Source organism: Eulemur rufifrons, chromosome 16 (assembly GCF_041146395.1).
Source record: "Eulemur rufifrons isolate Redbay chromosome 16, OSU_ERuf_1, whole genome shotgun sequence".
In the NCBI taxonomy this organism is placed as follows: domain Eukaryota; kingdom Metazoa; phylum Chordata; class Mammalia; order Primates; family Lemuridae; genus Eulemur; species Eulemur rufifrons.
Window position 1 is genome coordinate 62994723 of NC_090998.1, and position 24637 is coordinate 63019359.

The 24637-nt window shown below is 34.5% G+C and overlaps 1 protein-coding gene across 10 annotated transcripts in view; it reads right to left on the reverse strand.

Annotated features, from left to right (window-relative positions):
* Positions 1 to 24637, reverse strand: part of PPFIA2 (PTPRF interacting protein alpha 2) — a 432283-nt gene that overhangs the window by 61806 nt on the left and 345840 nt on the right. For 9 of the 10 annotated variants that reach the window (XM_069491029.1, XM_069491033.1, XM_069491031.1 and 6 more), the window contains 6 exons: positions 24475 to 24610; positions 20431 to 20651; positions 14817 to 15054; positions 11985 to 12014; positions 7993 to 8123; positions 5518 to 5672 (listed from right to left, as the gene is read on the reverse strand). In XM_069491029.1, the coding sequence (XP_069347130.1) occupies positions 5518 to 5672; positions 7993 to 8123; positions 11985 to 12014; positions 14817 to 15054; positions 20431 to 20651; positions 24475 to 24610 (911 nt within the window). The remainder of the gene's footprint in view (positions 1 to 5517; positions 5673 to 7992; positions 8124 to 11984; positions 12015 to 14816; positions 15055 to 20430; positions 20652 to 24474; positions 24611 to 24637) is intronic. The other variant, XM_069491038.1, reaches the window with a different exon arrangement.

A 24637-nucleotide genomic window follows, 5' to 3' on the forward strand; every position in this document is an offset into this window, starting at 1 on the left:
AAAATTATCTTACCAAAGCACTGGAGACAAATTTTGGTGTTACTATTTTTCATAATTTATTTTAACAAATAATTTATACCACTGGACACTACTAACTCTGGAACATTGATACAAATAAGTTAATCTCATAGCTGAAAATCCTTTTACTAAACTGCATAATTATAAGAAAGACTCTTTTAATTGAAACACATTGATTGCTGTCTAGGTCTAATTCAGGGGTGTGGAGTTTGAGGATAAAAATTTATTTTATTCATTATGTACATGTTTATTAATATAGGTACTTAGGTAATTTTTGTTATGAAATATTTTCATTGTTTATATTAGGAAAGCCATCCACTGTCCAACTTAAGTACTCTTGGGAAACATTTTTAAATGTGGAATTTTTCCATTATGTACAGTGAGTGAATATTTTCATTTTATTTCTCTCATCTGTATATTTGCATTACTGCACATTCATAAATAATTATTCAGGATCTGCAATTAACAATAGAAATGTTCTCTTGAAATGAAAATGGAAATGAATGATTCACTTAAAAGTCATAAAATTCTTTGAACAGTCCATATGGGGACATAGAGATTGATGAGGCAGACCTACTCAATAAACAATGAAACATTTTCAACCACCAGGTGGTTGGATGAATCAGGCTTTTTATTCTTCTGAGCAATAAAAGAAGAGCATTTAAATTATGATTTAAATTTTTTCAAGACCACAACATTTTAGTAGAAAAAGAACATCTTTAAGTAATGAAAGCTTGGAATAAAAATAAAGAAAACTCTAGGAGTATTTTTTGAGTTAAATAAAACTAGAAATTTGAATTTTTTCTCATAAATAAAATTAAAAAGCATGAAGAGCTTAGAAATATTTTGAGTGCTTTAAAAAGCTAATCTTTTATTCTCAAAGGATTTAATGGATAATTAGAAACACATCCTGTTTGAAAATGCCAAATAGAAAATGGCATTTAAGGCCGTAGTAGGTAAAATTATTTTTAAGCACCACATGCAGGACAGAACCCTTAAACAGGAACAAAAGTCCCAGCAAGTACAGTTTTCAGCCCCATTAAAACATTTCTGAGAGGACATTTTTTTCACAGAATTGACCCAGTTGCCTCACTTATCTCAGATTGATTTTCCCGCATACCTGACCAACTAACTGGCAAGGGTGACCTCAGCCAAACCAGCTTATGGACTCTACCTTTTACTCTATGGATGATTATATAAATCTGGTGAGAGTCCTTCTCGTTCTTATTCAGGTGTTAGTGGGCTAATATGGCTGTGTGGACTTCAGGAATATCTGCTTCCCTATACTGATGTTTTATTCACCAGCCACATGTGACTATTAACCATTTGAAATGTGGCTTGTCTGATTTATGTGCGGTAAGTGTGAAATACACAGCAGATTTTGAAAATTTAGTACAAAAAGTAAGATCTGTAATACATTATTATTAATTATATAATAATTATGTAATGTCAATAATGTTTACTAATATATTGTCTGTTGAAAAGACAATATTATTCATATAGTCAGTTGAATAAAATATATTATTAAAATTAATCCCGCCTGTCCCTTTTTACTTTTCTTACTTTTCTAAGCTACTAGAAAATCTACATATGTGGCTAATATTTGTGGCCTGCATTATATTAATGTTGGACAGTGCTATACACCAGTGGTTTTAACTGGAGATGGTACCAATCAATCCCTAGGGGGAATGTAAATACTTGTATGTGTTAGGGAGAGTGCATGTTTTTGGATATTATAATGACTGCAAAGTACAACTAGTATATATTGGACAGGGACAAGGATTCACAATGTCCTCCAATAAGTAGAGAATTCTGTAGCTTGTGTTTCTCAAAATGGCAAGAGTGCCTCACATGAGAAACACTGGAAGCCAGAGGTAACTCATTCTTCAGGAGGTCCATTAAGGAACCATGTAGAAAGAGCAAAATTAACTCCACCCTTCTGGTGCCCTGAGGTGCTCAGGCTTGCAGAGCTTGAGTTCCAGGATTCAGTAGACTGCTTTCATAATAAGTGATCACCTTGTCAGTAGTTAACGCATGTGCAAGCCAGCATCCTTGCCCTTCATGGAGTTTTCTGGGCTATCACTCAGGAATACTCACTTCTATGATGTCTTTGAGGATTTGGAAGAGTGGAGGTAGGGTAGCTCCTAGGCATGAGGGGCCCAGTCAAGTATTTTTTGCCAGCTCCCTTTTTGTATAAACATTCAATTCACCCCAAATTAATGGGACAACAATCTAGTGATCCAATTTCATACAAGACCATTCCAGCCAGTGAGAGTGAGTGATCCGCTTGCCAAACAGCCCTCTTGGAACCAGGGTCAGGCCACTGGCCCAGAATGACCCCACAGATGGAAGTTGCCAGATTCCCTGGGGCATCTGGTCAAGTGCATGCATGGGGTTGAGTGTCAGGCAAAACCTGGAAGGGGAGAAACAAGGACCCAGGCCTACATGGTGTGGTTTGGTTGAATCAGGCACCTGCTCAGATAGCACTGCCTCCTGGGCTGGTCCCAGTGTCTGAACCAGAACAAAGAAAATTTCAATGCTTATAGCGATTGGACCCCGGGTCCAGGTCTTGGCTAGGGGTGACTTGTGCAGATGGCACAGCAAGCCCCAGGCTTTCCCAGACAACAGAGGGGGGGGTCTTAGAATTTTTTAAGGAAGGTGCTGCAAAGTGTGGGGCCTCCTAAGGCCCAGGGCTGCAGGACTCAAGAAAAGATTCTCACATGCCCAGATTTATGGATGGTACTAGTTGGAGGTATCTATTCATTTGGATTGTGAAGGTGTGAAAGTTGTCAGAATCAAAATAGAGTCGCTAATATTATGAAAACCCTGGCAAATAGAGTCGGCAAAGGTCATGAAGAGAGGGGTCTCATACTTGTATGCCTGATAACAAACAAACAAAAAAAACTCCACAAAAGCCATGACCTGGCATTAGGGCCATCACAAATTTACGCAAAAAATATTTCTGCAGGGACATCTGCCTGATAACTGTCTGTGCAGCCTCAGGCTCATGTCACCCTTGTTACTGATCTTATAGCCAAGGATAGTTATTTCAAAACAATTATATAGTTCTCATTTTTTTCCTTTAAAAACCTTCCTTTACCTCCCTGAATATGCACATAGTTTACGCGTATTCTAATAAAAATGTCCTGTTCTCAAATAAACATATTTTCTTTTAGATAGCCTCTCTCTGTTATTTAGGTTGAAAAGGCAAATATCTCCACTTAGCCCAGGTCTTACATTTCATTCAAAATAATTTGTTTTATACTGGCCTTTGAGATACAAGTTTGTAGGAATTTCTTGCCAAAACCCACATGGCAAGGCCTCTATTACTCCGTTTGTCCAGCAGAGGTCTCTGTCATTGTATGAAAAAGAGAGTTTTAACTAGCGAAATTAAGATTACAATCTGCTACTTAATCGGTAGCTTCATCTTTCTTTCATTCGACCTTCAGCATGAATCAATACCACTTCGTTTGTATTTAAACACACTTGAATTCATAAATTGTGACTAAATTGTTCCATGTCTGTTAGTTTGTTACTTATCTGGAAGATGCATCTAGGCATGGTGCCTGGCTCATAAATGGTATGTAATAATTATATTCCTAATTGAAGTTAACTACTGCTTTACTCAAAGCAAGATCCTTTCACCATGCAGAAGATGAGTCATTTCTAATTGATACTTTGTGGAATTTATATTGTATCTATTGGTTCCAGAGCATTAAGGAATAATCTAGAATTTGGGGTAAAGGCCAGCAAAGTCACCCAAATTGTATAAGTAGAAATGAACGGTCATGTGCTGCATAACAATGTTTCAATCAATGATGAACTGCATATATGACAGTGGTCCCATGAAATTATAATACTGTATTTTTACTGTACTTTTTCTATGTTTAGATACACAAATACTTACCATTGTTTTATAATTGCCTACAGTATTCAGTACAGTGACATGCTATACAGGTTTGTAGCCTAGGACCAATAAGCTATACTATATAGCCTAGGTGTGTAGTAGGCTATACAATGTAGGTTTGCATAGATATGCCCTATGATGTTCACTCAACAACAAAATTGCCTAAAGGATGCATTTTTCAGAACATATCCTCATCATTCAACAATACATAACTGTACTTGCTAAATAATTCTGGTGCAATGTTGATGCTGATTTTGTCACTATGGAATTAGTTTTTTATTACGCTTATTATAGCAGGTCATGAGTTCAGACAATTATAACACCATCTGGCAGATGACCATAAAGAAAATGAATTGCATGGCCAGGCATAGTGGCTCACGCCTGTAATCCCAACACTTTGTGAGGCTGAGGTGGGAGGATCGTTTGAGCCCAGGAGTTTGAGGCTGCAGCGAGGTATGATGGAGCCACTGTACGGCAGCCTAGGCAGGAAAGGCATTTTTTAATACTGTGGTAATAAATTTGCAAACATGAATATCATACTCGGAAATTTTTTTGGTGGTAGGGCAGGAAACTGAGTCTTGGAGTTAAGCTTTCCTTGCAAATAATTATTCCTTTATTTGAGAAACTAAAGAAAGTACTAAGAAGTTTGTATCACTCTGTTCAGCACTTAACTATTGGAGGTAAGCGTTTAGTCCTTTCCTAATAATTTAACTCTAAAAATAAATATATATTAACAGAAAGACACTCCCTAAAAGCCAAGTGTATATATCATTCCAGGAATATCATATATTCTTTTTGTTTCAATTATATAAGTATGTATGTACCTATTCTCCATCTATTTATAAATATTAATATTAACATGTTATAGATCATTTCAAACGTGCTGTTCTACGTTTTTATTCAATTAGTCACTAACAATAACTAATTCTAGCACAATGCCTATTGTTCTATTCTCCCCCCACCTCACCTACATGCCATAGAGTTTATTAGCGGAAGCTGTAATAGCTTTAAACAAAGAAAACCCGTCCTTTACATTTTATGCCATACATATTAAAAGGTTTTATTAATATTCTAACTTGAAAAAATCCTTTGAGGTTTTTTTGTAGGCTTCCATTTTTTCAACAGAAAAGCTTTTAAAGTTACATAGCTTAGCTTTTATATACATCCACTCTCCAAGTGGTAGCGTACTCAATGGTTTTAAGCTGATTTTGAAATATTGGCACCAGGATGAATATCCTAGTTCTGTGACATTACTAAGACATTGTTTACTCATCAATAAAATAAGAAGGACAGTAAGAACATTTGCCTCATAGGGCAATTGTGCCTATCACAAGAGTTAGCATTAAGTAAATTCTACCTATTTTTATTAACAGAGAAATAAAAGGACTGAAATTTGTATAATATTCTTTCACTGTAACTTTTATTAAGCATTATTCAGCTAAATTGGACTTACAAATCTGATTAAGATAGAAAGTTTCTTAGGTAGTAAGAGGAAAAAAATAAAAGAGAAATGGAGTGAAATGAAGGATAGATGGACACTTCAAATTGACTAAAATGAGTAGCAGGGGAAAGTCTGACACACGTATACTTACGGAGCTGCCCAAGTCGAGCTTTTTCTTTTTTACCAAACAAACGTCCTATTGAAGACTTGATTCCTTTCTTCTTGGGAGCTTTGTGAAGAGAGTCTTGGCTACTATTGGTACTGCCAAGCCCAAGGCTTTCTGGCTCAAGAGAGGAAGATAAACTACTGCAAAACACAAAAGAGGGCAGACTGTTCATTCTGATGCACCATCCACAAGGTACACAAGACTTTTTCCTTTATAAATGTACTAAAGGAGGAACAAATAGACTTTGAATGTTATTTTTTTCTTTTCTTCCCACTTTGCCTCTTAAGATATTGAAGTGTAGTTTCTTCAGCCTCAGTGGCCTGAACCTCCAAATTTTGACTAGAAAAATTTATTTTTGTTCCAAAAGGTATTTTTCCCTTTATTTTCAGTAAAATCTCAGACTAATCAATGAATAGAGACTGGTTTATTAACTGCATGTTAAATGATCTTCTGTTATTTAGCACTTGACCCATTATCTATTTTTTTATCAGAGTTTGTTTTTCTAATCTTTTTTCTTTTTCTTTTTAATTATTATGGGTACATATACTGTATATCTTTATAAGGTATATGTGATGTTTTGATGCAGACATACAATATGAATTAATCAAATCAGGGTAACTGGGGCATCCATTACCTCAGGCATTTATCATTTCTTTATGTTAGGAACATTCCAATTCCACTCTAATCTTAAACATAATGACCTATGGTAAAAAAAATTAAATATAACTATGAATTAAAGCTGCTATTCTAACCTACAGTTGTACTTCATTTTCTTCTAGCCCTCTTTACTTCTCTTAATTTTGAAGCCTAATTAATTTAATATAAATTAAATTGTAGATCCCATCTGAGTGGGATCTAGAAGCAAAAAAAATCATACACCTTAATGATCACTATATATTATTTCTTAATTATAGTTCTCAAGTATTCTTTTAGATATATGATAAGCTAAAATAATTTCTAAGCAGTTGGTGTAGCTTCAATTTCTGGTCAATATATTTGACCCTGTATTAATAGGAGAAGTTCAATAGATATTGCTAACAGTTTTTACAGTTATTAAATTGATAATACTATGATGAATTACTTCACTTTACTTATCCTAATTAAATACCTCACATACCCTAAACTTCAAAGCAGTAGTGTTTTATATGTTTTGTATGTTAAAGTATGTTTATATAATTCACAATTTATATAAAGTATGTTTATATAATTCACTCTTTTTTTGGAGAGTGAAAGAGCATATTCTAAAGTTGGAGTGACCTTTTTTCCACACTGATAATTAAAAATAATCAAAAAGAAAAAAATGCCTGCCAACAAAGAAAGCTCTATTTTCAAAAGCATTTATTGTAAAACATACTATTTAGATGAAATATTCTTTCTTAAACACAGTATTAATCCTTAAGTCATTACATTTGGTTATATCAATTATGTGTCTAGAAATGCTGCAATTGATAATACAGTAGGAGAACATAAGTTTATGATGTAAGCTGTATGATGAGATTTATTTATATCATTAATTAATATAGAAATCTATTTACAGTTCTTTTAGGGATGTGGATAAAACAGTTGCTAGGACAAATGACATATTTCCCCATATGGATTTATCTTTTCCTTTAATGTTTTGGCCAATGTGCTATTTTTTTTTTTTTCCATTTCTAAGAACTGTCTGCCTGAAGAGTTATTGCTGGCAGCAGCAGCACCCATAGGGTGCACATACCTGGCTGCTAAAGATAAATGAGGCACAATTATGAACTTTGCAGACCTTAATTACTCTTACACTACAATCCAAATTTGTAATCTTGCCCTAGAATCCCTGTAGGTTTTAGTTACTATGCCTAATGTCTTTCTGTTAGCCTGACCCTGTATAAGAGGGAAATATCTACTAAAAGTAGAAGAGTTATCCTTATATATATTGACTAATAACAAGACCACAAAGATGGTTAATTTTAAAATAAAAAATTTGGGCCAGGGGTGGTGGCTCACACCTATAATCCTAGTACTCAGGGACGCCAAGGTGGGAGGATCCTTGAGGTCAGGACTTCGGGACCAGCCTGAGCAACAGTGAGACCCTGTCTCTACTAAAAATAGAAAAATTAGCAGGGAGTGGTGGTCTGTGCCTGTAGTCCCAGCTACTAGGGAGGCTGAGGCAGGAGGATTGCTTGAGCCCAGGAGTTTGAGGGTGCAGTAAGCTATAGTGACGCCACTGCACTCTACCTGGGGTTACAGAGCAAGACTCTGTCTCAAATTTAAAAAAAATAAATAAAAATTTGATCTCAAATGGAAATTGGGTGCTTTCACAAGTGATATGAGGGGAAAGGAAGCAGGACAATACCTGATGGAGGGTTATGGTGCAAATCAAATTTTTCATATACATTTTTAAGTAGTCTATTTGACGACATTAAAGGAAGTGGAAAATTTTTGGAAAGAGAGCATTCAATGTGCAGTGTGCCTGGAGAGTCTCACCTTCTGGCATCATTGTGGTAGGAAGAAGGGAGGGTGTGAGTCATTCTGACGGCTCTAGGGGTAGGAGGAGGAGAAGTTTCACATTTAATTGTTGCTTTATCCTCCCGACCATCTTCTTCCACCACTGCAATCTAGAAGCAAAAACAATACATTCAAATGAACTGCTTCAGAATTTCAGCTAAAATCGATATAAATGAAGCATCATTAAAGCAAGGCTATTTGAGTAATTTTAGTACAAAATAGAACAAAAGCAACAAAACTTGAAGCATATAAGTCTTACATATATAAATCCTCATTACTAAGGAGTGTGCTTGTCACAGCCATTTAAAAGTGAAGACACTACAATTAAAAAATCAAGGACCAACTACACAAAAATATTGTTTGAGTAATAAGCACCAAAGATCAATATTCAGTAACTATGAGAAAGCTAGTCTGGTATATATTTCATTATATTAGAATGTAAATTCTTTACAAAAAGATGTTGAACACATATTTCAGCAAACTCACTAAAAAATAAAGCATTATAGCTAGTCAGGTTATAGGACAAAGACATCTTCTAAGTCAGGATTTTGGAAATAAGAAGAGAAGTTGACAAAATATAATTTTTCTAGATAAAGTGTTGTAAAACAGCAGCCTAATGAAATGTATTATATGGTGTTTAAAAATGAGTTGCATTTTATAAGAAAAAAACTTTCTTTTTAAAGTGAGAATAATAAAAGGTAAGAACAGAATCTTTGCAAATTGTTTCATTTCACTACTCTGATGGGAAAATTGGCAAAGATACACAGAAAAGCAGAAGAAGATGGAATGGGAGTGATTTCTTTAAAGAATAATTTAGTTCAGAATCCTGAAAAACTCAGGATACCATAAATTTTGTCAGAGATAGAAAGAGACATAGAGTTGTAAGAAAAGAAAAATCTTTACAATAGTGCTACATAATTTTAATGTCAATTGTGTATTATAATATAGAGAGAGATCAAGATCATGGAAAATACAGCTAAAAGACATGGTTTGGAAAGTTCTGATTAAGAAAGTGCTTAGTATGGCTAAAGCAACAAAAATTTTAAAGTTGTATTCTGGGGAAATGTTTGTATGTAAAGCTATCATGCATAAAGGTGTTTATCTATAAAAAGATCTTATGCATTGGAGGAAAGTTAACGAAATTGCTTGTCAGGGCTTTTTGTTACCTAAGCCTAGATTACTGTTAACAGTTTAGGTAGGCATTTTAATATGATTCCTTTTGTCCATTAACTAGCATAGCCACCAGGAGAATGATTTTTAAGAACTGCTTTCATATTTATTCCAATTCTATGGAAAACCCTTCCTAAACCTACATTCCATCTAAATTCTTAAGCATTTTCTGAACTCTTCTAATATATGTTGGTGTTTTCACAGTTCTGTGATCTAAGCCTGACCATGATAAACATGGCCATTTTTGCTTCCAGAACTTTGCTCCTGAAACACCGTCTTATAAAATACCTCCTTCTGTTCTCCCTGCAGCCAACCTATACTGTTTGCCAATAACAGCTCTTAAAAACAGCATGTACAAACGTTTTCTCTGAATGACACACTATATAAACAAAATGGAAAGCCTGGGCAAAAGCAAGACCTCATCGCTGCAGAAATAAAAATAAAAAATTAGCCAGGCATAGTGACAGGAGCCTGTAGTCCTAGATACTCTAGAGGCTGAAGCAGGAGGATCACTTGAGCCCAGGAGTTTGAAGTTGCAGTGAGCTATGGTGGTAGGCAATAGAGGAGATCCTGTCTCAAAACAAAAACAAATAAACAATCTCTCCCACAAAAAAAAAAAAAAAAAAAAAAAAAAAAAACCCCAAGAAAACAAGAGGAAGAAAGGAAGTGGATTTGAATCCTGGTTTCTCTGGAGTATTGCATGAATAGGCTAGTTACCTACCTGCTCTAATATTAAATTTCCTCACTGATATGGTTTGGATGTTTGGCCCCTCCGAATCTCATGTTGAAATTTGATCCCCTGTATTGGATGTGGGGCCTGGTTGGAGGTGTTTGGATCACGGGGGCAGATCCCTGATGAATGGATTTGTTATCCCGTCTCCAACCTCCAGGCTGTAATAAGTGAGTTCTCCCTATTCACTGGACAGCTGGTTGTTTAAAAGAGAATGGTCCCTACTCCTGTCTCTCGCTCTTTCTCTCTCGCCATGTGACATGACTGCTTCCCCTTTGCCTTCTGCCTTGATCGCAAGTTCCCCTGAAGCCCTCACCAGAAGAGATGCTGAGGCCATGCTCGTACAGTCTGCAGAACAGTGAGCCAAATAAACCTCTTTTCTTTATAAATTACCCAGTCTCAGGTATTCCTCTACAGCAATGCAAAATGAACTAACACACTCATCAATAAAATAGAAGTGTAATACTTATTTTAATGTGTTCTTTTGAAGTGTAAATGAAAGTCATGTATGTAAGTCCTTACCCTGATACATGACTACTTTTAGTTTGTGGTTCTTTCCATGACCTTTCTTACAAGTTACCTCTTCAGTCTCTGAAGTCTTTAAAGCTACACTTCTGTATAGGACCTTTTTATTTCTTTATTTTATTTTTTTTAGAGATGAGAGGAGTCTTGCTTTGTTGCCCAGGCTACCCTTGAACTCCAGGACTCTAGCAATCCTCACACCTCAGCCTCCGGAGTAGCTGGGATTACAGGAGTGAGCCACTGTGCCCTGCTTTGCCCTTTTATTTCTTACACCCACCAAACTTCTTTTACAACACCTACGCAGATTACATTCTAGATTCCCAGTATAGTCCTGGTAGTGGAGGAAGTCAAAGAAAATCAGGACACTATACTTGGTAGATTTGATAGTTGAGAACCAACTGGTAATGTTAAGGAGAAGATACCTTAAGGAAGATAGATAATAGCTCAGGAAAGGAAGAAAATCCCATCAATCTAAGCCATGTACATATAGGCTGACTACCATATCTCGAAGATGCTGAAGAATAGATTTATGCACTGTATAGTAGGTCAAATCTTTGAAATCTTTCCCATCTGAGATCCCATGAGTGCAAGCTCTGCTGTTCTCAATTATCTAATAAAATGTCATTTTGTGAATCAGAATGGGAGTCCATTTTGTTTCCTATATCCTATTCTCTAGATTTCATTCCATATTCTTGATGCTCTGGCATCTGGAGAGGCTTGTTCTAGCGATAATTAATTCCTGGAGATAGCAAACTCTCCCTTGTAAACACACTTTTCATATGTAGACCAACCACTTAAGAGCCCATACTCTGAATCACCTTCTCCAACTGGCTCTTGTACTTCGGAAGGCAATATCCTCCTGCCCTAATCACCTCAGGGCCAGGCTGAAACAACTAGAGACAGTCCTTATACTCCAGAGTCAGCTGAAAGTATTCAATCAATCCTAAACCTATTAGTAATTACCCTGCCTTGCCTTGCCCTTCCTCAAGAGACTTCACAAGGCTTCTGCCCAGGCTTTCCCCTTATTCTTTCTGCTCCTGACTGACCCTGGCGCTTTCCTGAGGCCTGGAGTGCCCTGTCCTCTAGGGAACTGTGAGGAAGAAAGTGTCTTTTCTTTGATGGTTCTTTCCTGATTTGTTGGCCTCACCATATCTAAATAATAATAATAATGCAAACATTTAAAAACAATCAGCATTGTTCTATTTATTTTAGAGTTATATTAAATACTATAATATTTGTATTTTGTATTAATAAATATAAGTATTTATATTAAAATATCTACTTCTACCATCTGTGGCTTAAATATTCAGTGGAAAATCAGGATACTTAGTTCTCATAATCAAATCATTGCCCTAGAAAGCATAAATAATTTTATTTTTTAAGTATTTGTTCTTTTGATAGTATTTAAACAATTTAGTAACATTAACATAATCTCAATATTTCTTTTTTATGTTAATAAAATACTTCAACTAGAGGGAACATTATTTCAAAGGATTCATAAAATAAAACAATATTCAATTAGTAATAATGTAAAAGTTATTTACAGTACCTTTCTCCGATGTTTCCTTAGATCACTTGGCTGTGATTGGCAGTAACAAAAACAACATAAAACAGAACTAATTAATGATTACCATTGGACCATGTTACAAGTTTAAATAGTATCTACAACTTGGCCATCAATATTTTCCCTCATTCCATCCTTTTCTAAACAAATGTCTTTTAATCATAATAGAAGCACTCCTGCTGGTAGTTACTTTAGAGAGAACCTCTCAGGGGTATGTCTCCTTGATGGACCATGAGTATACACATTGGCTATGAGGCATGGAGCCTGGGCAATAGAAAGCACGGACGGAGTGAGTGAGCATAGCCAGAAGCCAGAGTTAGACAGAAATAAATATGGGACTATATCCTCCCAAGAAAATATAGATGGGAATGAAGATCCAATACACATATGCAGAGTTATAAACTCTCCCTTTTGCCCCATCCATACAGCCCTCTTTGGGCAAGTATGCTGTTCATGAGAGATCTCAAACTTCCTGGCATCCTAACATCCTTCCTGACTCCCACAAATGCCGAAAGCTCTTGCCTTAGCATAGCGTGTTTCTGGGGCTGCTGCTTTCTCGTCAATGCTATTTTACAGAAGTTTTCAAAATAGTCAATTTTTTTTATGATTCCAGATGAGTCTAGTTCACTTAATATCTTTGTTCATTTTTCTTATGTAAGTAAAACAATGTTGTTAAGCTATTCCATTATGCTTTATATTTTTGTTAATGGGGATAGTGTTGATGTTACCCCATTCAATATTCTATTAATAATTAGATATTGCTATTCATAGCATGTTACTTATGCTTATGGATTTGCTGTGAGGCAAAAGTAAATACAAGTAGGCTTTATTATCAGGACAAAAAAACAATGTTTGTGAATTGTTAAACAATTCAACTAATACAATGTCTTTTTGATCTCTAATTTTCTGTTCTTAAAAATTGTAATCTTCCTCTGAATATCAAATATAAATTATATCCAACAAAATTATTTTTCCTTCAGTATTTTCTATAGGTAAAAGAAAATCTACCCATTGCACTATAAAAATAATGAATTTGGTGACAGAGTTATATTAGGTAGTAAAGACATCCTGGATTTCATTTCTTGCTTTTCTGATTTAGATATTGAACAATTTAAATATTTCTTTACCTTTCAAAAATTCTCTAAATATTTTTCATTACTCTAATATGGTATAATAATATTAATGTTCATTTACCATTGATTTATTTCTGCTCAAGAAAATGCATGACACTGGCATCTTTTTCACACACACAAAATCACATCTAAATAATTATAAGTATATTATTTTATTATTATAAAAATAACAGTACTATCAAAGGTTATGATGCTAATGTCTATAAAAATACTTAAAAGGGCAAAATACTATATTGTAAAAATATAAGAAATAAACGCAGTATAGAAATAAAGTATCTGCTTTGAATGTTGACTAAATTATTTTCTGTGGTCCAAAGTTCTTACTATAGCTTTGGAAGTAAGTTGGTCATGAATATTATATAGCATATATTATATACTCAGAAACTGAGCCAGAAACAATAACATTTTTATTTGATAAAATCAGACGGATTGTTCCTACATTTCTAAAATACGCAGATCACAATGTAGCTCAGTATATTTGATTAATATACGTTAATACGTTGGGTAAAAGTTTGTGTTGTATCCAGGTGGGGTCACTTCTGATTAGCTGGTCATTGTTCTAATTGGACATTGTTCTGTCTGTTTTAAAAATATTTTTAATGTGAAGTGTTGGAAACGAGCATAAAACAGTGGACTCAATGCCTTAGACTATTTCCTTTTTAAACAATTTCACCATTTTTCTTTATATAAGCTTAATTGCTTGGAAGTCCCATAATTGTACATATACAATGTGTATTCATTACAAAAACATAGAATTTTACCTCCATAAACGGTTTAGAATACTTTAATCTTCATCACTGCTGTCATTTCAACATATTTCCAGGTAATGACAGAAAAAAAAAGACAGTGCATGCTTTTGAGTTAGGCAAATTTGAGCAAAAATCCAGCTCCACTTATTAGCTGTGTTGAACATGGGCACTCTATTCAAACTCTCAAAACCTCCATTCTCTATTGAGATAATGCCCTCCTACCTTCAGTTTTGTCATGAGAATTAAATGAATAAACATTGTGGCATTCAGTAGTTATCACAACCATATTTTCCAGAGGTTTTATTATATTATTTTTTGCATGAGGCACTGATTTTCTCTCAGTTGTATTCAGGGGACTTCCTAATTTAGGCTTCCAACTTTTAATCTCAAATATAAAGATAAATGAAATAAAGAATTAAAGACTAAATGTGAAAATGTTAGCATGAAGTTTAAAACGAAATTAGGAATTAGTTGCTGTTGCTTTTCATGGCTCTTATGAAAATTATATATAATATTGCAAAATTATAAATTTATGTCTTGGTGTATTGAAGCAATGATAATACATAATTTTGTTATTTATTATGTTAAAAAACCCACAGAGTCCAAGTTTATTTCCTCAATATTCGAATCAATGTATGTAATAGTTAGGTTCCCTGCTCATCCATTGACTTCCTATGCGACCTTGAGAAAGTTAAAACACCTGTATGGGCTACCATTTCCTCATCTCCTAACTGGATTCATAATTGTATCTACCCCATAGAATTGTTGTGAAAAAGGAAAGAAAGAAAGAAAGAAAGAAAGAAAGAAAGAAAGAAAGAAAGAAAGAGAGAGTGCAATATACAGAAAATACTTAGACTAGAACAAACACCTAGCGAGTTTAGCTAATGTATCATTAACTTTAACGGGGTGAAGATTCTCTGGACACATCACCATACCAGGGTCATGACTCCCATCCGATCCATTTCCCGGGCAGGGCTCCGTGGGGTGAGCTTTGGCGTTGAGTGTCCACTGGGGGGAGATGAACTGGCCAATGATGAAGCTGTAACAGAGGCAGTGATGGAGGTACCTGGGTGGACCCTCGCCAAATTCAGGCCTTCCAAGCTCACGCTAGCCACTCTATTCTCAATTTCTTCAGCACGCAACTCTGTAGATTCTTTTTCTTCCTGAATCAGCCTGAAATACAAAGTTTAATTTTTATCCATTATATTTAATTTAATATGGATCCATTGTATACCGTTGTAATGGTAATTAAAAAAAATTGACATAAATCAATAAAAACTAAGCTGTGAACATTTTATGTCAATATCTTCATCTTTTTTTTTTTTTTCTCTAGGCAATATAATTTTCAGCAAATTCTAGGGATTTTTCTGGTTGTAATTTAGGAAATTATTTTTCTCAAATGATATATAATTCCTTGCCCACTTTTAGCCTGACCTTCTTCTTAGACTGCCATTTGCTAAAACTCTTTTAAAACCTTGCAGTCTAGTTAATTTCTGCTACTAATGCTAATCTTACATTTGAACTCAGGTACCAATAAAAGAGACATTCAGAAACCCAGACCTCAATGAAATCATTGAATCTTCCCTCTCACCTAATGAAAATGTTTAAATGATAGGATCCTCAATAAATGGTCATTCACACTTTTCATATAGCCAAACAAAACCCTGAGTCTTATTTAACATTAATATATACTTAGCTAAGCCTCCTTTAAGGAGTATCAGGCAACTTAATAACGTGGAGGTATAGCTACCTAGAGAAATGACAGACAATGAAACAAAAATTTTAAAACAAAACTGTTGATATAGATGTTTTTGAGAAGGCAAAAGCTAGCTGTTATCCTTTTCCCTTAAATAAGAAAGTAGCTTCGTGATTATTTATAACTATTATTACAAAGGCACAAAGAATAAAGAGCTTTAACTAGGTTGCATAAAGATCATATTTAAGTTGAATCTTGTATACATTTTGTATGTTGTTATAATGAAACTGTGTATCGATATAGCTTGGCTATTTTGTTTTTAAGTAGATTTATTGTGATCTATGGTATTTGAAGTTTGTGGTCACTTCAAAGTTTTTTTTTTTTCTGTATTTACTATATAGAATATCATTTATTTGCTACATTTATGCAATAGGAGATAGTTGTTGGTCTTTGTTTGCTGTCGGAAGTTGAGCCACATTTTCTCACCTATATGTTCACCAGCTTTTTGATGATTAACTCACTACTGTGTCTTTTCTGTCTTTACTCTGTAACTCTCAGTTTTTAAGTAGCATGTATTCACTGGCCAGATAAAAAGTATTTAGCTAGTCTCCTTACAGGTCCTTGGAATAAATGATAGTTGTGTTTCTAATTAAAAAAAATACAAAATATGCACTTTAAATCTAATCCAATATGTGTTCACAAAGATTCATTTTGGTTAAAACATTATGTGGCACATTCACATTTAATTATAATCTTTCATTTACATGAAGAATAAGGATTCTTTATTTTCACAGATGCATTTTAACTTTACCCCAAAGTCAGAATCCCAAAGGAAGGCTCAATCAATAACATAGCACAACATCATTAATGCTTAAAACACATTTGAAAGGAAAAACTATCTTCCCCTAAAAAAAAAAAAGGCATTTTTTTATTTTTACTTTTAAAATACTTGGTGGAAAAAAAATGACTCCTCCAGAAAAATCTTCTGGTAAGAGAAAAAATAGTTCTGTTGTACACAAATATTTTAGTTATTAACTATAGGTACTGTACTAATTGTAAAAGAGAGCCAAACATAGAAGAACAAGTTAGGTAAGAGGTAGATTGAAGTTTAATCTGACAGGAAATTAAATGCTACCTAGAAGTTAGGTTTATTTGGAAGAATAAATGAAAATCCTTTGGTCTTTAGAATATAAATATGGAGAGCAAGAGAAAAAAAAATCCAAACTGATTCAGTTTAGAATCTCCCAGTGTGTCAAGCAAGGACTCCCACAGGAATCATACAGAAGGAAGAAAGGATGAAGACTACAAAAGTAAGGCAGGCAAAATGTAGCTAACTATAAAAGAACAGTTCAATGAACATTGTTGTGGTAAATGAGCCTGAGATAATTTGATTCCTTGGTTTAAAGGAAGGAGAGAGCTGTGAATAAGCCAGAAGAGATGCACTTTTTAGTGGTTAAATTAGTTTGTGAAAGAAGAAAAATCTTAACCAGAGATAAATTTTGGTTGGTGTTAGCAGATTGCCATGGCTTTTAAGGTGACTATTTCTTTTGAATATTGCTATGGAATCAAATTTTATTTAATTTCAAAATTTCACAAATCAGCTACTATATTAATCTACATTCTTAATTAATCTAGGTTAAGATTGTTACTGGGGAATTACTACCCTAATGTAACAGAGCTAAGAGTCTCTGAAGAGAAACAGATTGTTATGGAGGGTGAGTTCATATCTTTAGTGAAAATAAATATCATAAGAATATAGACTTGATTTCAAACCTATTCAGTGAATTCAAGCACTAGCTGAACAGCATCAAAATGTGTTATTCAGTCAGAATTCATGTTCTACTTTATTTTTTCTATATATAGTAATCAAATATCTATGGAGCACTGTTTACATATCAAGCAAGTGCTAAGACCTAGAAATAAAAGTGAGCAAAACCAGATACATTTCTTGCTTTTATATAAGTTACAATCTAGTGATGGTAAAGGACAGAAGGATGGTACAACTTTCCTGGGGGAAGTGATGGTGGAACTGTTCCTGGTGAGTAAGGGTAAAATGGGTGAAATGTCGGAAGAGTGTGGAATGGGAAGTATGTTCCAGAAGAAAGTAAAAGCAACAACAAAGGAAAGAGCAAGGAATGTTCAAAGACCTGGAAGTCATGTGTAATGGGTCAAAAGTGTAGGAGAGGTGAATGGTCACAGAATATTGAGATAGGTGGGACATTATAGACTATATTAAGAATTTTGATCTTTATCATAAGAGCAACTGAAGGGTTTGAAAAGGGGAGAATACATAAGCACATTTATCCTTACAAAAGTCTGCTCTGGGTGCAGTGTTAGGTTGGATCATGTTGAGAGCTCAAATACTACAAAGAAACCAGACAGAAATTGTTATTGTCATCCAGATGAGTAACTATTTTAATGTGCAGTAGGGTGATGAGAGTAGGAAATTAGGTAGATTTGAATCATTTTAGAAGGAGGCCAACAGATTTAGATAAAGCCAGATAAAGGCATTGTTCAAAATAGTCAAGTCCTGTTCATCAGTTGAAAACACAAGAATAGTTCCCTGATGCTAGAAAAAAACCACATCCACCTGACACAGTGGGTTTTCCACTGGGGTCAGTCAAGGTAATAACAGAAAAACTGGCTGTCATTGAGATTCAAAAAACTATATATTAAATTAAAATTGAAATAATCATAATGCCAACATTTCTCACTATTTGAAATGTCAATTTGTACAATTTCAATTGTATAATGGAAACCATCCATTATCAGGATACTATGTGGTGATAGTACATTTTTTTTATATCGAGTATGAAATAATTCATCAAACGCATCACCCATGTTTTATTGCCTTTGAAATGAAAATATAATAAAAAGACTTGTTAGGCTATAATATTAAATTATATTTTGCAGATGTATTAAGCCTTTTATGTTTAAAGAATGCAAATGAATTTGGTCCTCTTTGCTTACTTAGAAAATTTGCACACATATTTCGCCCAAATGGCAGAGGATTTTTATTGATCAGTCTGATTTGCCATAAACTTCAATACTAATATGTGAAAAGTTTATCTTCACTGATATAAGAATATTAATTAATCATGAAAAGAAATCTATAGAAGAATTGGGTCTCAGTTTAAAATACTGTAGCAGGCAAACTTGAAAAGCAAGTTTTAGGCACCAGTGAATAGTTACAGTAGGGAGACTAGGAGATGGGGCTGAGAGTGGATGCAGGGGCTTGCAGAGTGAATGCAGGTACTGAAATAAAGGAACCTCAGGCAGAGGCTAACTAGGCTACTAGGCTAGGAGCCAGGTGCAGGGGCTTGCAAGGTGGTGCAGGTGTTAAAGTCTAACTAAGGGGGGCTGATAGCCACAGACAAGAACCAGCTTCAACCAGCTTGTCAGCTATCTAGGTCACCTTACATGAACTTTGGCTAATTAAAATATCATTTGCATTGTGGTTTTAAAATTTTCCACCCTTGAAATCATCATGTCAGTTTTGAAACAACTATTAATATATAGTATGAAAATGGCAGAGAACCCAATTCTTGTAATTACTACCCAAATTCTTAGTAAAAACCAACCCCTTAGTTTTGAATATTTCTCCCTTCAATTAGTGAAACTTCCTAAGACCAAAAACCACTTCCTTTTGGTACAGCTCTCTTTATTAGCCTGCCCACTCCCTCTCTCTTGAGAGAGCTTTCACTTTTGCTTTCAATAATAGCTGCTTCTTTTTGGCTTTAGTGTTGGGTCCTGAAATTCTTTTCTCCCAAGAGTACCAAGAGCCTGAAAATACCTCCACTCGGAGGCTGGTAATGAATAGTTAACCAACCAAAAGCGTTAAGATTAGCAATCTGCATTTTCCATTTACTATATTACTATATAAATTTAACTTTTGTTATTAATAGTAGTAGTTTATCCCATTATTTAAAGGCATTACTTTTTTTTTTTTAATCTAAGTATTACTGGTAGAGAAGAGCACCCTATCTTGCTTTCACATTATGCTCTGCTATGAACTAAATTGTGCCACTTCTCTTCAATTCATATGTTGAAGCGTTAACTCCCAGTGTGACTGTATTTGGAGGCAGGACTTTTAGGAGATAACTGAGGCTAAATGAGGTGATAGGAGTGGAGCCTTAATCTCACAGAATTGGAATTAATATCCCTCCCTTTCCCTGGAGCCAGGAAGAGAGCCTTCACCAGAAACAACCCTGCTGCAACCTTGATCTTAAACTTTCCAGCCTACAAAACTGTGAGAAATCAATTTTTTGTTTAAGCCACTGGTCTATGGTATTTTGTTATAGCAGCCCAAGGAGACTAATACATGCTCCATAGTTGTTCAATGAAATACTCTGTCTCTGATATAATGGCCTTAAAATGGACAAAAAGAACATGAAATTAATTTCACTCCAGTGTTTAAATACTTTTAAGGGAGCTGAATGCACATTATTTTGCATGCTATTTGGCACCTCCACTGCCATATGAAATGTATCTGAAGAATGTACTTTATTACCTTCTTTCCCTTTAAATGTTAAATTTTAATTTTAAAAGTGTTTTAAACTTCATTGCAGAAAAATTTAGTCTTTATTCATTCTTTTCTATTCTCCCTAATGTTACTAGTCTGTATATGCTTCATGTATGTTCCTTGCAAAGGCTGTGCTAATTTTATACAGGAGATATACAGATATCCTAGGAATCTTATTAAAATGCACATTTTGATTCAGTGGGTATGTAGTGAGGTCTGAGATTCTGCAGGCCTAACAAGTTCCCAGGTTAATACTAATGCTTCTGATCTGATAATTACATTTTTAGTACAATATCAAGGTCTTCTAATCCCTTGAAACCATTGAAGTCACCTGATTTCTTTGTTGATGGCATCCAATTGTTCCTGAAGCATCATGGCTAGAGTCTGGGCATCAGAATGACCACTTGGAGAGAGAAGATCCATTGAGCTAAAAATTGTTTCTCTGTCATCGTCATCAATATCAGACATTTCAGTGTCACTTTCAAAAGGGTGGCTGCTTAGTACTCCAATTTGTTGAGTTCTATTCCACTCATGATCCCCAAGTGATTTCACCTGAATGGTAAATGAAAAATGTGGAAATTTATCATATTGCTCATTTTCAAAACACCTATCTTAAAGACAACAACAAAAACAGCATGCTTTCATAGATGACCTTGCAAAAGTAGAATCAGTTATTAACATTTTAATTTATTGGTTCAATAAAATAGTTCCTTGACATCTTAAGTAATGTCAGGTATTAATTGTCAACATAAACATCAAGATTTTAATAGACATAAGGATGATAAACTTCCATGTGATTTATAGTTTGATCACATTTCAAGGTAACAATTACATTAAAACATCTACATCTGAAACACTTTTTTCCAAATATAACAAACTCTCTTTACCTGTACTTAAGCATTCACATTTCTTATGCCAGTCTTACTGATATTTTTCTTATTATAAACTCAGACCACAAATATTATCACACATGAAAATACATAAAAATTATCTTCCCAACATTCGTTTACATAGATTCTAACAAAATATTATTTAAAATATTGCAAAGTGATTTACAAGCATAACTCAGAGATATTGCAGGTTTGGTTCTAGACCACCACAACAAAGTGAATATCACAATAAACTGAGTCACATGAGTTTATTGGTTTCCCAATGCATATAAAGGCTATGTTTACAGTATACTGCAGTCTAAGTGTGCAATAGCATTATGTCTAAAATAATGAACGTACCATAATTAAAATATACTTTATTGCTAAAAATAGTGTCAAGGGCCCTTTGAGTCTTCAGTGAGTTTGTTCTTTTTGCTGGTGGAGGATCTTGCCTTGACGTTGATGGATGCAAGCTGATAAGGGTGGTGGTTGATGAAGGTTGTGGTGACTGTGAGGATGTCTTTAAATAAGACAACTGTGAAGTTTGCTGCACTGATTGACTCTTTCTTTCATGAAAGATTTGTCTGTAATATGCAATGCCATTTGATAGCATTTTACTCACAGTATTCATTCAAAATTGTAGCCAATCCTCTCAAAACCTGCCACTGCTTTATCAACTAAGTTTATATAGTATTCTAAATCCTTTTTGTCATTTCAACAATGTTCACAGCATCTTCATCAGAAGTAGATTACATCTCAAGAAACCACTTTGTTCATCCTTTCCAGAAAGTTTTCAATTGACTTTCTCCAGATCCACTAAAGGAATCACTATCTATGTCATTATAGCATGGACAAAATAACAAGACTTGAAAGTCAAAACTACTCCTTGATCCATGGGCTACAGAATGGATACTGTATTATCAGGCATGTAAACAACATTAATCTCCTTGTATATTTCCCATTTCCATCAGAGCTCTTGGGTTATCAAGTGCATTGTCAATGAGCCGTAGTATTTTGAAAGGAATCTTTTTCTGAACATTAAGTCTCAACAATGGGTTTTAAATATTCAGTAAGCCATGCTGTAAACAAATGTGCTTTCATCTAAGTTTCGTTATTCCATTTATAGAGCACAGGCAGTGTAAATTTAGCATAATTATTAAGGGCCGTGGGATTTTCAGAATAGTAAAGAGTATTGGATTCAACTTAAAAGTCACCAGCTGCATTAGCCCCTAACAAGAGAGTTAGACTGTCGTTTGGAGCTTTGAGGCCAGGCATTGACTTCTCTCTAGGTGTAAAAAGTCCTATATGGTATCTTCTTCCAATATAAGGCTGTTTTGTCTACATTGAAAATCTGTTATTTAGTGTAGTCACCTTCATCAATTAGCTAGGTCTTCTGGATCACTTGTTGCAGCTTCTACATAAGCATTTGCTGTTTCACCTTGCATTTTAATGTTATGGAGACACCCTCTTTTGTTAAACCTCATGAACCAACCTCTGCCAGCTTCAAACTTTTCTTCTGCAGCTTCCTCTCCCCTCTCAACCTTTGATAGAATTGAAGAGTGTTAGGGCCTTCCTTTGGATTCAGCTTTGGTTTAAGGGAAAGTTGTGGCTGGTTTGATCTTCTATCCAGACCACTGAAACATTCTCCATATCAGCAAGAAGGCTATTTTGCTTTCTTACCATTTGTGTGTTCACTGGAGTAGCATTTTTAATTTCCTTCTAGAACTTTTCCATTGCATTCACAACTTGGCTAACTGATGGCAGAGGCCTAGCTTTTGGCCTCTTTCAGCTTTCAACATACCTTCCTTTACTAATCTTGATTATTTCTGGCTTTTGATTTAAAGTAAGAGACATACAACTTTTCCTTTCACTTGAACACTTAGAGGCCATTGTAGGGTTATTAATTGACTTAATTTCAACAGTGTGTCTCTGGCAATAGGGAGGTTGAAGGAAAGAGAGAGAGAAGGGAAATGGCTCTCAGTGAAGCAATAACAACATACACAACATTTATGGATTAAGTTCACCATCATATATGAGTGCAGTTCACTGTGCCCCAAAATGATTACAATAGGAACACCAAAACTCACTGATCACAGGTCACCGTAACAGATTTAATAATGAAGAAAAAGTTTGAAACATTGTGAAAATTGCTAAAATGTGACACAGAGACACAAAATGAGCGCATACTGTTGAAAAATGACACCCATAGACTTGCTCTGTGCAGTGCAGAGTTGTCACTAACATTCAATTTATAAAATAAAGCAAAGCACAATAAAATGAGGTATGCCTGTAATTTCATCTCCACTGCTCTGGTAAATTGAATAGTTCATTGATTCAATTTTTTAAGATTTTTTTTAAGCCCACAGTATGCTAATTTACATGGCTGTGTTTTTTAAATTGATATAAGAAATCCTCCATTTGAATGACAATTTTGAGTAACCAACAGACTAGTGTTTTTTATGCTGTGATCTGGAGGAATGAAGGGGTTGAGCATAAAACAGAGGTCCTAGAGTTTTCTGCTTTTTAAGAAATTGTTTTTCATTTTTGTGATCATGTACAATGATTTATGGAGGATCCCATGATATATCTCTGAGCATTGACTTAAGAACTGAGTACCTGAATTAGCATCTGTGTTATAATTTGTTTTAGTACCAAGTAGCACTAAATTATTTGTTCCATAATAATGAGAAAAGAACTGAGATGAACTTAATTTGGTCTTCATTTGTTCATTTATTTATTCATGCATTCAAGAGATATTAAATGCCTACTCTGAGGGATTAATGTATACGTGACATACTAGTGCAGTTAAAACCCAAAAGGCATCAAGTGCCTTTGTACAAATAAGGAAAAATGGGTTATATAGTATTTTGGGTAAATAAAAGTAGTTGGGGAGAAAAAAAAAACTATACTTAGGGTACAAAGGAACTATATTACTTCTCTATAAAATACAACTATTAATACATTACTTAGTCAACAAGTGTAGATTATAAATTTTAAGTTATTGATGGAATGTATATTTTGCTCAAAGTGTTTTTAAAATAGCAAATTTAATTAAAATATTTAATTAATTTGAATTAACAATATGAATAGCATTGCTTAACTGCCCAAGCAACCCAAAAGTCCATGTGCTTGGCAATATAGGATAATGATTAAGGCATAGTATTTGAAACCACACAAATATAAGCCCAAGTTTTGACTCCATCACTTTGTTAGCTATGTGACGTTGAACACTGAATCTTTCTGAGCCTCAAGGTTTTTATGTTTGAAATTAGTACAAAAACAGTACCCACTTCATAATGTTATATGGATAAATACATGGGAAATGCTTATTCAACTTTTGGCACATAGTAGTGGCTTTATATTAGTTACGATTTTTGAAACGCCATAGTCCATCCTTCAAACTAATAAAAATGCTAGCATTTTGAATTCTCTCAGTGTTAGCATTCTATCCAAAATGGAATAATGTATTTAAATAAAACTAGAAAAGTTGAAATTAGAAGATTAACCTTTGGCTCATCTCTTCTCACACCCATGCGGCCTCTCCTTGGTCTTCTTATTACTTTAGTTGTTCTGTAATCGGACTGGCTGTCCACTAGGGACCCCACCGAATATCGCAACTCAGCTGAGGTGTCTAGATGAGTTCTGAAAAAAAGGAAAAATATGAAATGT